A 13,543-nucleotide genomic window follows, 5' to 3' on the forward strand; every position below is an offset into this window, starting at 1 on the left:
ATTATCTACCGACCCTATAATAGTAATTGCACACATTGTGGTGGGGGGGGAGTGAAGAGGACGTGAAACTTTGATGAATTTACCTCAGAGTCGCGTGTTAATGCGTGCGCATATTTTTAACGGGAATTAAAAATGGCGTCCACCCCGCAGCGAATGCGTCGCTACCCGTTGCCAGGGGCAACCGCCGTCCAATGAAACTGCGTATGGTCCGGCGACACACAGACAGACAGACACACACACAGACAGACAGACAGACACACACACACACAGACAGACGGACAGACAGACAGATTTGCGATTTTATATATATAGATAGTCGAAGTAGAATTAATAGTTGAAAGTTTTAACAGACAGGATGAAGAACACAAGGTTTCATTCTACTCCAGTTAAAGCACAATATCTGCTTCTCATTATTTTAGACATGAATATTATGACGCATTGGGTTATTATTAGTTTTAATGATAATCTGCACATCTGATGTATAGGGCATTGCTAGATTTACTAAGTTGCCCACTTTATAAAACTGTGAAAATATCTTTTTTTTTATGAGTACGAGGAGGTTAGTTACCAGGTATCAGCATGTAAATAAAATGTACCAAATGAAGACACTGCCGCATTAGAGGCGAGTGTAAGATTAAAGTAACAATATATTTGCTTTCAATGCAGTATCATAAATAAACTATGATTGCTTTTATAAAGCTGAAGAAGCAATAAATGCTAAGAACCAAGAGCCTGCATGTGTGACATATACAGGGTTAACATTGTAAATTAAAATATAATTACTGCCCCAAGGGCAGTCATCCAATCATAATGTGCACTACTGACAGCATGTATTTAATCCACTCCCAAATATCTATACATATCCATATTTTCATTTGACTGGAAGCTTCAGAGAATGCAGCGGGGACTGTACAATTACACAGATTGGAAATGCATATCCTCTAGTCCCAGGTGTCTAGTTTGAATTGTGTAGCCTTGTCTGACAACCAACATATTCCGTGATGGGGGCAGAGAGGTCATAACCCTCCTAGTGAACACCATCGCCCCTCCAAGTGCACCCCAGTTCAGGGGAAGCTCCTCAAGAGTGGACAGCAGAGGCCCTGTCTCTTCTAAATGGAAAGGACGATGATCGAACACGAGAGAAAACACGATCCCCCACGCGACGCAGGGCATGCGCATCTGTGGTATTGTTTTATCATGATGAATAATAGAATTATGGAAAATAACCTGTACAGCGATTGACTTAAACGCGTGTGAAATGGAAAATATGAGTATACACAAGGAGCGATGAATTAAACCATCGGTGATATCATCTTTAATAAGACGTGACAAACAGACCTTAAGGAACAGGTGTCGCAGTGATGCCCAAACACCGATGAGCAGTGCACTGAACTTTCACTCCACGGTCTGTGTTTGAAATATGACTCGTATGATGGATGCTTCTTGTGAAATATTAATCGTCAGATTTACACTGCAGACCCTGTTCCGTGACCCCTGCCGCACTCTAAGAGATGCCGATAATCAACGGTGTGGAGATGTGCCCGACAGGACACGAGGTTTAGTGCTGGTGAGTAGACATGCGTTGGGGTGTGATGTACATGTACGATGTTTTCGTTTTAGTGTGTTATGTGGAGTGCGTACAGCATGGCCAGTGTGTGTGCGAAGTGTGTGGTGTATGTGGCATGTGTGGCGTTATGGGTGTGTGCTGGGTGTGGAGTACACAAGGCTTGCTTTGTGAGGTGTGGATGGCGAGTTGTTGACTGTACAGAAAATGCGAGTGGTAATTAAATAAGATTATTGCCTGACATATAAAGCATTAGCTGATCTCAGTGAGAGTTTTTTTTCTTTTCTCCATAGCCTCCTTGAATTGCAATGCGCTTGATCCGTCAATGTTCCAATGCGTTAGCCTCTCCTCAGAAAAAATAAACTGATTGTCATGATCCTCTCATTCCAAACCACTCATTCCAAAACGAATCACTGCATTGTCATTATAAAATTGGTTTCCCCTCAAGTGATTCGTTATTTGTAGAAGCATATATAGATCACTCTAGCGTCAGGCCTGGTGGGTTATGGTGGATCATCCAATTCAAATCACACATCATAAAGGGCAACCATGGTACATCAAGATTTAACGCGTTGACCCAGTGAAACAGCATGCCATGTCTCAACTCTCCTCAACCATTTTCATTTCAATTGCACAAGTTTACAATTAGGTCGACATAATGCTCTCCTGTGATGGTGCCTCCATGTTACAAATACTAAACTGCTGTGATTCCATTTCCAATGCAGAAAATTGAGCCAGAAAAGGGTTGAACTCAATGTTATCTGGGCGACAGAGATGCTCTGTTTAGAGATTACTCTGTTTCATTTATTTCCACAAATCTGGTGAAGCTGTTTCTGGATTTAAATGATAATGGTCGTGGAATGCATTCCTATATCTTACTCTGGTTCACTTCCGGTTGACGGCCAATATTCTGAGACACCATTTGGGGGAAAGGGCGGTTGGGAGTGATGGAGCAATGGCCACATCTAACGTGAGTGTGGACTGATATCAGAATGGCCCTGGGCAGCCCCTTTACCAACAAGCTCTGACCAGCATGGTGAAGCAATGTCAAACAACTGTGATAATCAACAAAGTGTGGGGGAGGCCTTCATTCAGCAGTGGATTAATAGACGGCTGTAAACGATTATAATCGTTCAATTATTCATATTTATAATACCCTACGAAGAGCAACCACTCTCATAAAATATTTCGATGATGAGATTATAAACTGCATTTACATTTCCCTGCGTTGTGGAAATTGGAAGCTATCTGAAGCATGCACCATCTTCAAAACACTAGTTTCAATATTTATACTCTTTTTACCACTTCATAAGCATGGAATACAATGGAGCATATATTTCTAATGCGTTTCAAACATAAGAAAGGGTTTGTTGCTGGATTATGTTCTTTAAACAAAATATTGTTTTACTTTTCCCATCTCAGATATCCAAGTTTACGTACTTACAATGTTTTAAACTTCCTTCGCATGGTTGTCTGCGTACGTGCGAAAGAAGTTCAACATACATACTGATTTGAAATTGGCAAATGTTCTAATAAATCGTACACATTTTTTATTAAACATTAAATCTCCATCGTTGCACCGCTATTTCTGTCAGGCCACTGAATGTATGATCACCCACACACTATGTAGCGAATACGGTAAATCAATTCAGGTGTATATTGGAACTTTGAGTGAGTTTGCATGGCATGTGAGGTGAAGTTTGTGAGTGAGGTACGTGTGCAGGTTGCGTTACTCAAATCATCAGAGCTGAAGGCATTCAGGGAAAGCTATTCCGGCTGGTAGGGCAAGCACACATTGCTAGGCTTCCTGACAGCTGCGTCCAATTCAAATATGCTTTTCACCAGCTATGTTCCAGTGAGTGACCATCGCCTTTATATATAACAACGATAATATTATTACTGATGAGCACTCCTCAATCGGTGAGCGTAGCAACTGCAAGCATGCCTAACTACAAACCTGTCGAAGACGGCGTTAGCCTGAAAATGTCGGTAAGCAGCACATGCCGATGCTTTTTTGCCGATTAATGGACCACTGCGCAAATCGCACCTGAAACGTGATTTTTTCCTTTGCATTCCTGTAGAGCATGAAACCAGGTTATTCATGAATGTGGAAAACAAATAAATTCTATGCTATTTGCCTGAGCGCTTCAACACATCCCATCTGCCCTTTGCTCTCCGGGCGACCATCTGTGCTGCTCAGCCGTAATTGCCTTCCATGCAGCTCCCACCTTCTGACAGGATGCCTCTGAAGCCAATTAAAACCCTAAAACACTGTGATTATATTGAGAGCTAAAATGCGACAAGAACACTGTCGTTATTGATAGGAAGAGTATTTTACGGGCATTGTGTTCATGCTTTTTGTGTAAGTACACTATGCGGTTACAGGGACAATGTCCCAGGAATGCGTGCGCAGTCAGTGGTCTTTGAATTTGAAAAAATGTAATTTTAAAATATGTGGTTTATATTATGGTATGTATATTTTCAGGCATTTTCTATTTTAAATTATGTATGTGTTTTTCTTATATACAAATGTACCGTGGAAAAATGTCAGTTGATTATTGCTATCGCCTTCCTTTCAGAATTGCTGTTTGTGAATTTCTTAATACCTCTCCTACCAAGACTAGAGATGTCTACGTGAAAGAATATGTCTTAGTGTCATATCGTGTCAGTATACAAATACGATCCCACCGAATATCACAGTGGTCAGAGCGTGGGGATTGTAATCGGAAGGTTCCCGAGTTCAAGTCAAAGGTTGACTCAGTTCTGAATCCCTCAGGCTTCAATGAAATACTGTTTTGTTAGATGTCGACAGTTGTTTTTTTTAATAATAACCAGGAGAGAACCCATTACTCTGCAACGGAAAATAAGAGACAGCTGTCATTTCCATACCAGTCTCACAATCATGTACTCAAAGCACTCAAGATAATCCAGGTGTGTACGGAATAAAATGACAATATAATATGTATTGTAAAGCTTTTTCATATTCTCTCAGAATTTCAAGAACATTCTGGCAAAATAATGAAATTAATAAGAGAAGAAATTGAAAAGTTGGAGTAATTTTTAATTAACAGCGTCAGTCTCCTGCATTCATTACTACCACCTCTTCAGTTTCGTTTTCTTATGGTGTCTTCTAAATGTCTTCTGTCGTTTAAATTCAATTCAATGTTTATGTGTTCCACAGAAAATCCCATTTATCAATTTACTCAGATGCTTTCAGTGGTAACGGCCCATAGCCACTAACAAGAGTTATTGTTGGGGTGGAGAGGAACCCAGCCAGCAGCCAGCCAGGAATCTCGAGGCATAGATAATTTTAATAGTCATATGATACACTTTCCCGTGCCTCAGGAATGTGGAATTTCAACATTCCAGAGCTGTAAACCCGCATATAAGTGCAAATCCATATGAGAGTGGAATTATTTTAAATGTAATTTAGAAAACAAAACACATTCCTGCGGAGGGAGCTGGTAGGAACGTTGGGTTACTCGGTCAATGGCCAGGGTCAACGGCGGCGTGATGTATTCCGCAAATATGCCCGACTGTGAGGGCGGGCACAAGCCGGCGTGAGTAGATTAAACGTTGAGTTTTATAAGGGCTGACCAGCCCCTCCCCACCCAGCCCCACCCCTCCCACCTTCCACCCAGCCCCACCCTCCCCACCCAGCCCCTCCCCACCATCCCCACCCAGCCCCACCCTCCCCACCCTCCCCACCCAGTCCCTCCCCACCCTCCCCTCCCCACCCAGCCCCTCCCTCCCCACCCAGCCCCTCCCTGCACGACGGACACAATAATCCCGTGGGCTGATGTAACCAGGAGGTTCCTACCAGTATAAAGGGCTACAGTATATACAAAGTACATACTGATAACTTGTATTGCCCTGTGCAGATTATTGGGCACGTTTTGTTATTTCGTATGCAAATGTTTTCACTCCAACATATTCGAGTTCTCAACCAGATCCAGTGTACATCTAAAAGACATTTGTCAGAAGGCAATGCCTCCTTCATTATAGTCCCTGCATCGTTGACAGACTATCTCTGAACTATATTTGTGCCACTTCCATGAGCAATTCTTTTCAGAACTAGAAAATCTAATTTCCTGAAGACAACTGTGAGCTCCTTCATGAATGCAGAACCCCTTCATATGTAATTTCCTTGTCCCCCATACTTCTAAATTATGGTACTGCCTCCCAGCACATGTTTCCTGCAACTAAAACATTTAGCAGAATTAGTTTAAACATATTAACCGTATTTATTAATTGGCTTTAGCCCTACTGTCATCAAAGCACCTTTTGACTAGAGAAGACACGATTTATATGATGGGGGGGGGGGGGTATCGCTGCGATATGAGTTTGATTGCCAGCCATGGCTAAGATCAGTAGCGAGAGATATATGAACAAGTCCTGGGCAACCCTTCTACACTTATCCACACTGACAAGCATGGTGAAGTATGGTTACCAAAAAAAAAACACAACCAAGAACAAACATGGTCGTCATACAGATGTTATTTGACAAACCGCTGTATATCATGTATTCATTATGCTGGTAGGAACGAAGTGAACCAGCCTACAATAGATTATATCGTCCGTCCGTCCGATGTCCGATTAGGTGTAGCAACATCGCCCCCTACTGCAAACACTTGGCAGGACCCTACAAAAACCTTTAGACTCAGGCTTTCCTGGCTAAACAAGTGTAACATTTCCTTATAATTCCCTGAAATAGTTTTTAATTAAAACATTTAAATAAAAAATTATCTCACAGCGGCCTAAAGCCTACAGCTAGGCCTAAAGCCTAGAACTAGGCCTCAAACTCTCCCTTCGTATCGTACCCCCGCCATTTCATGTTATTATAGCCATTCATTTGATCGTTCCTACCAGCCCACCCCGCAGGGACCTGTTTTACAATTGTAGGATACATTCTCCTGCATGAAACACCATTTATTTGGGCTTTCCTTGAAAATTTCTATTTTTATTTTAATAGACTCTAACATGTTCTAAAAATAAAATAAACATTTCCATTCTGTTCCACCGTGTTTGTAATATACAATGTGTGATGTTAGGAACAAATAGACAAAATACAACTGTACTATGTTTATTTTTATTTTATTTTTTCTGTCTACGTTGCTTTACCGAAAGACCCAAAGAATATGTACTATGTTTAACATTATATTTATGTTATAAAAATCAAATGTCTAAACTGTTTCACACTGAAACTCATCTCTTGATTACAGACTGAAGCTACTGGTAGAAATTATATCTGTCTATGACAGGAGGTTACCCACAGGCCAACTACGTTTCAATTCCCGTAAAGTGATACTCATTTATCAACCCCCACCGAGATTTGAATTTGCAAACTTGAGATTGTAAGTTGAGCACTTTTACCACAAACCACTACTTTATATTAAGCATTTAAATTATCAGCAGAGACCTTGTGGGACACGGATCGTGGCTGCTGACGCCTTCACTTAAGGTGAACAGGCAAACTTCTCTGAGTGTTTTTTAGTTATTCCTAATTTCACCAATCAGCTCCATTTATTTTTATTTTTATATCTACGTGACTTTACCGAAAGAACCAAAGAATATGAATTCCTGCAGTCATGAAAGTTTTCAGTAAAACATGTAGCTCCATTTTATATTAGAAATTAACCAATCATCTCTATTTTGGTAACAAAAGGTTACAATTAAACGGATATTATATATACATATAGAACAAATATATTTTGCGGTGCTTTTTTTGCACAATGCCCACGACCACAGCCATATCCAGTCGCCGTCCATTCACCGCAATGGATGTATGACACATGAAGTGCAATCCCCACTCTCTCTCTTCACTTTGTCCCAACACGCCCTGCTGTGCAGTCTCTGGTATTCACTCAGTATCTATTGCCCCGTGACTCGCAGATGGCAGTGAGGCGAATATCGTCGAGTTGTTTGTGGTCTCTCTAAAACGTGTTTTGCCCACTCTCCAAGTAAGGGCACGCCATTTTGAAAAAAGCAACTGGTATTTTTACAATGTGGTATTTTTTGGGATATTTTTTGCGTATGTTTTATCCTAATCCTTCGAGCACATGTGATTCTCAAGTTACAAGCGAAACAACCGGCAAATAATATTTAAAGCAGATGGTTAAGTAAAGCAATCGTATATAACTGATAACATACAACCAATTGTATGTTATTGTTATTGATATCAATGATATCGAATGCTTAGGTTTGGTTACAGGCTATAGGAGGAGCACAGGCGTTTAAACCTCCCAATATGAGCTTTATATCTTGCCAGCACAAAACATCACATTCATCTAGTTGGGAAATTACGGGGAGGGGCAGGATGGGGGTTAATAAGGAGAAAGAGGAAATGTCTAAATCAGCATGACTTTAGTAATTGACTACTAACTATGAATCATTCACAAAGGTTTTCCTTGTGCGTTTTTCAGTTGCACCATTTGATGCAACACACAGTTGGTGGAATTGCTATCGTGAGTTAGAATTTTGCCCAGGATCAGCCCATCATGCTGCTGGGGACAGTAAAGTGGATACACACACCTGGCTGCACCACTTGATGGGATGTTACTGATGGTAACAGTAATTGTTCTTTGGGGTGGTGTGGTAGTGCAGTAGTTAGCACATGGATTAGAGCTCAGGTCGCGGCCTCGACTGACATAATTGGTAAATGATATGTGCCAGTCCTGGTTCTCGCCAACCCGCACTGACCAATAGTGGTCAAATAACCCCCATAACAGCTTGCGTGAGTGGCCTTCATCCATAACCAACAAGTGTAAAGGGGCCTTCGATTGACAAACGTATGGTCATCATTATTACAGTGTATATATTGAGAAAATAATGTTCTCTTTAAATATCCAGCTTAACAATGCATGATGATGATTTTCAATGGTATTTTTAAAAAATACCTTATCCATGAGTTTGAAATTTTACAAAATGTAATTTAATGACTAGATGACATGGTGAAAGTGCACCACAGAGATGTCAATGATGGAACTTCTAGACATTATAGATTGCTATTGTAATTGCAATGTCTCACTGCGATGATATATAAACCTCTTCAATGGCAACACATCACTTTGTACAGCCCTTCTACATCAAATTAATAACCATTTTAATATCATCTTTGAATAAATGCACGTAAGTCTTCAAGCTGAGACACTAAACTAAGGTGTTGTATGCTCTATTCCGTAGATTCCACTGTGATTATCTAGCGACACTCATCATTAGGAGCAAAATTCACGTCTGTAAAAGACATGCCACTATACTCAAACCCGCAGGTCGGTACCAAATTTACATTCCAGTAACAGTGACTAACATTAGGATGAAGTCAATGCTCTCATACAATAACGACAATGTTTCAGCCTCTGTCATCGCCAATGCTGGCTGAAAGGCTCTCCACGCTATGTCGGCTATGGAGTTGTTTGTCCATATTTCACCACACCGGACAATGCTGGTTGAAGGGGGAGACTCACGTCAGGTAAAGATACAATTTGCCACGGATGTTAGCCGTGGCAGGGAATCGGGTTAATCGAGCAGTGTGCCCACCACTGATTATAGTAAATATGGGTGCCGATCCACCAATTTTCAATATAATTCACAAAAAAACTCAACACGTATCAAAAATATATAATGTGACATTTAAAGCAATGGCCCCTGTTCATAGCACATATAACCACGCATGTTCACATGCATATTCAATGTAATTAAGCCCGTTTTAAATTGCGTATGAAAATTATTATATTGTACTATGCTTGCCTCATTGCCATGACAGTACACTGCCTATTATCTTTTTTTAATCGTGTTTTGGGGTGAGGATGTTTCTACGCTTGAACTAAAAAGCTATCGTTGCTCAACCATGCAGTTACAGCAGAGAGGAACTCATCTCTGATTGTCCATGGCGATGTGGGGGACGATCATTGCAGATTCAATTATTTGCGAAGTAACTCCACTTATCCGCAGATTCCAGAGAGTACGAAACACGGATAAACACGGATCATCGGAAGAAGTATTTCCCTATAGCTAGATGAGGCATGCTTTCAGACATGTGGATAGAATGGAACTATACCTTGTGATGAGGATTGTGGCTATGGTGTGTAGTCAAACGTATGCAAGATAAATAAATACGTGATTGGATGATTTATTTTGGTAATTACAACACAAACCAATTTCTGAAAAAAAACATGGTCTAATTCTACAACGTGCCCGTGCGCATGTTAAGCAACTAATTCGCTGTATTCAACTTTGTTCCAGTGCTCGGCGTTCTGCACGATGTTAGTGAGCGCGCTTCGTCTGTTATAATCGCCATCCGTCGGGGAGTCGCTTTACGACCCGTGGATGGAGCCGTACGCAGAGAAGTGCAGAAGAATCCTCAGCCCCAATGTATCGTGGCACTCCTAGACCCAGTGGCGCAGTGGTGCGCGCATTGAAACGGGAAATTTGAGTTCAATTCCTGGCGACGACTAACATCAGTGGCAAGTGAAATCTGAACCTGTCCTGGGCACCCTTTACTAACCCACACTATTCACAATAGGTGATGTATGGTCAAACAATCCCCACGACCGACATGGCATGGGGGAGGATTTCATCCAGCAGTAGATTGAAAAAGGGCCGTACATTTGCATGATTATCATTAGGAGCGTATTATTATGCTTACATGTGAATGGACGCCGAGCGAAAGAGAAAATGTTGCATTGTAATGCAGCTTCTTCATTCCTTCAGCACAGGAGTTCGATGTCTATTAGTTTGACTTATTCCTTGGTTCGTGCCACAACCTTCCTCGCGAAAAGATATAAGCGACGTTCTCCAGTGGCCGCAGTTGGCCCACGCATTGTCACTCACGTGAACGTGACGTTCCCACCACCTCGCAGCTTCTCGCTACATGTGGCTAATCCGCATCGAGGCACCATGATTCAACGATTACCTGCTCACGTAATTACAAGAACATGTTTTGCATTTCTATGGGCTAAATGATCTATTACGGTAATTTTCCGCATTTATATGTTACAAAGTGAGAAAACAAATGCTGTTATTCAGTGTATAATTGCCATTTTATACAATACTAGAATTATCGGGTTCGGAGAACGGGGGCGCAGTATAGCTACGCACTCACCTAAAGAACCTAGAAACCTGAGTTGGATTTCCGGCCATGGGCTACAAAAGTGGCGGCCCCCCTTAACCCCTTTCACCAATCAGTGAGCAGGGAGGTGAAGTAAGGTCAACAACCCCCATCACCATCACGCCATGGAGCGACCTTCATCCAGCAGTGGATTGGAATGGAAAAAAGCAGAATTCCACAGGGGAACGATGGCGCAGTGGTTGGCAACACTGCGCAATGAACAATGAACGCAGCGAGTCTAAGTTTAATACCGGGCCACGCCTAACATCAGTGACAACGGGTACCGTATGTGGATTGTTCTTGTACCCCCCCTGCCCCTCCACCGATCAGCGTGGCGAAGCACTTTATAGTCAAACAATCTCCATAGTGAAGCAATCCCCATGGTCCGTACGGCAGAGGAGGCCTTCTTCCAGTGGTTTGAGTGCCATGCGGCTGAAGATGATAATTAGCCTATTTTGCAGGGTGCGCTTTGCATGTGTAAGAACTGGGCCCACTGTGAAAATGTAAAAGGATGAACGCGCTCGCCAATTCAGCCGTTGTGTACGGAGCCGAGGATCTGTTCTGCCGCAAAAGGCGAGTAAATGATGCGGGTAATTACCAGGCACTAAAAGTGCGCTGCTGTGTGATGTAAATTGGAGGCTAAATATCCCCGTGACTTAATTACAAAGAGGAAATCTCCGTGTGCTCATGTCAAGGACCAAATCGCTACCTGTTTATAACCATAACTAAAATGTTCAACTGTTAACACGTGGCACAAGGCTACGTGTGGTTCACTGAATTTCAATATTATGGGTTATCCGGTTTAACAAAAATTTATAGTAGGTATGCGCACGCAAAGACACACGGGGTGGGTGTACACAGCACTGAAGAATCTGCAATGGTGTTTAATATTCGCAAAATGAACAAGTTGTTAGTTGCGTGCAGTTGGATGCGTGAATAATACAATGTGTGTGTACAACAATTTGGTGATACTGCATTGGCAGTGGTCCATAAGCAAATTTAACAATAAACTCAACACATTCGTCAACAACACTCACTGCCTTATATATATAAAACAGAATCGGCGACGTTTCAGGCAATCGCCCTTCTCCATGTGTTTAGTTGAGGGTTTTTTTATTCTTACGGAACCTGGATATTATAAATCGTCCAAGGAGCGGTGACCTGAGTTCAATTGCGGGTCAAGGCCAACATCAGTGGCGAGTGTTTTCTAAACCTTCACAAACCCGCCCTGACCAGCAATGAAGTATGGTCAATCAACCCCCCCCCTTAACCGACGCGGGTGGCCTTGATTCAGCAGCTGCCAGACGGGGGGGGGGTCTGACACTTACGATTACGAGTATTAAACAACGTAACATGTGACCCTGCCAATCACAGAAAGAAATCACTCTTACTGCGGCCCTTCTTCTTGACCTCCTGGAGGATCTTGTGGCGGTCCACGCCCTCGCTCTCCTTGAAGGGAAAGTGCTCGACGGTGATGTTCTCCAACTTGGTGAGCTCCTGGTAGATGCCCTCGGTGGCGAAGAAGCAGGGCCGGTCATCCGTCTTCTCGTCGTTGAACAGCAGCATGGCCCTCCGCGTCCAATTGAAGTGCGCGTGCAATCGGCGCACGTAGCCGCCGAGTTTGCCGTGCGACGGCCCCGCGCGGGTCACCAGCGCGTACGCTCCCCCTTCCTTGGTGTCGAACCCCGACGCCGTGGCCCCGGCGGTCAGCAAGGGCACCTTCCAGTGCGTCGTGAACCGCGCCACGGGAGCCGCCGGGTAGACGCAGCCGGGCCCCAGGAACACCGCGGGGTTGTGCTCCAACTTGAGGTCGACGGCGGCGAGCGGCGCCGCCGACTCGGAGCATTGGCCGTGCGCATCTTCGCTGTTGCCGTACACGGGACGCAGACGCAACGCGGGCGTGAACGCCTCGGCAGCGCCGTTGACCCGCTCGATGGCGAGCTGGATTGCGGGTCCCACCCGTCGCCAGGCCCACGCGTAGCGGGTGTTGTTGAGCGGCAGCAGCACGGCCAGGGTGACGTTGACGGGCTGCTGCGTGTCGAGCTGCCTCGCGGAGCCGACGCCGCCGGCGAGCAGCAGGAGGATGAGACACGGCGCGCGGAGAGGGGCCATGGCACCACCACCACCACCCAACGTCTGGGGTGGAGAACGTCTTCCCCTCGATAACGCGGCGCACCGTTGGATGTCGCTCCTCTCTCTGTGTGTGTGTGGGTGCTGAGCAGAAGTCGTCTGTCAGTCGCTATCGGCTGCAGGGCGCAGCGCCCGCCGTTCGTTCAAAGGAAGCTCCCGGCAACCACCACCCGACCGCGCCGATGGGTGCGGGATTTAGGGATGAGGCTGAAAGAGGGGGAGGAGGTGGTGGTGCTGGTGGGGGGGGGGGGACCCAGATTGCGGGCGGGCAAGGAGTGGGGGGGGGTATTTATCGACACGCAAGACTGTTTAAAATATACCCTCCAGGTCAGCCTTCAGTGCCCCTGCAATGGGGCTCGCACTTAATCAGATGCGCTCTTTGCGCACGTTCTGAGAGCAGCCACGCGTGGCCTGCAGCTCCCGCCCCCACGTCCGTCCCTCTCCAAGCAAGCAGCGGCTCAGCTTCCTCCCCCCCTCCCAACCTCTCCTCCACACCCCCCCCCCCCGGACGCATTTGCATTCAGTGCGTCCCGCCGAGCCGAAATAGGTAAACAGTGGTGGTCTGCGGGGTGCGGTGGCTGGCCCGGACTACCACCTCCCCCCCTTTCGTCTCCGGTCTCGCAGCGCTTCGAGCTCCACCGTTGGAGTCGGCGGTTCACGCCGCCTCGCTAAAGAAAGCGCAAAACGCTGCTGCGCTGTTGTGATGGGCACGGTGCAAATTGGTGAACAAATTAAATAAATAA

At 44.5% G+C, this 13,543-nt stretch overlaps 1 protein-coding gene across 5 annotated transcripts in view; it reads right to left on the bottom strand.

The window, feature by feature from the left end:
* LOC144953895 (atrial natriuretic peptide receptor 1-like) overlaps nucleotides 1-13,254 on the bottom strand; it is a 102,085-nt gene extending 88,831 nt beyond the window's left edge. For all 5 annotated transcript variants that reach the window (XM_078884543.1, XM_078884545.1, XM_078884541.1 and 2 more), the window contains exon 1: nucleotides 12,062-13,254. In XM_078884543.1, the coding sequence (XP_078740669.1) occupies nucleotides 12,062-12,782 (721 nt within the window). In that variant the 5' untranslated portion in view covers nucleotides 12,783-13,254. The remainder of the gene's footprint in view (nucleotides 1-12,061) is intronic.
* Between the last annotated feature and the right edge of the window lie 289 nt (nucleotides 13,255-13,543).

Source organism: Lampetra fluviatilis, chromosome 3, assembly GCF_964198595.1.
Source record: "Lampetra fluviatilis chromosome 3, kcLamFluv1.1, whole genome shotgun sequence".
NCBI lineage: Eukaryota > Metazoa > Chordata > Hyperoartia > Petromyzontiformes > Petromyzontidae > Lampetra > Lampetra fluviatilis.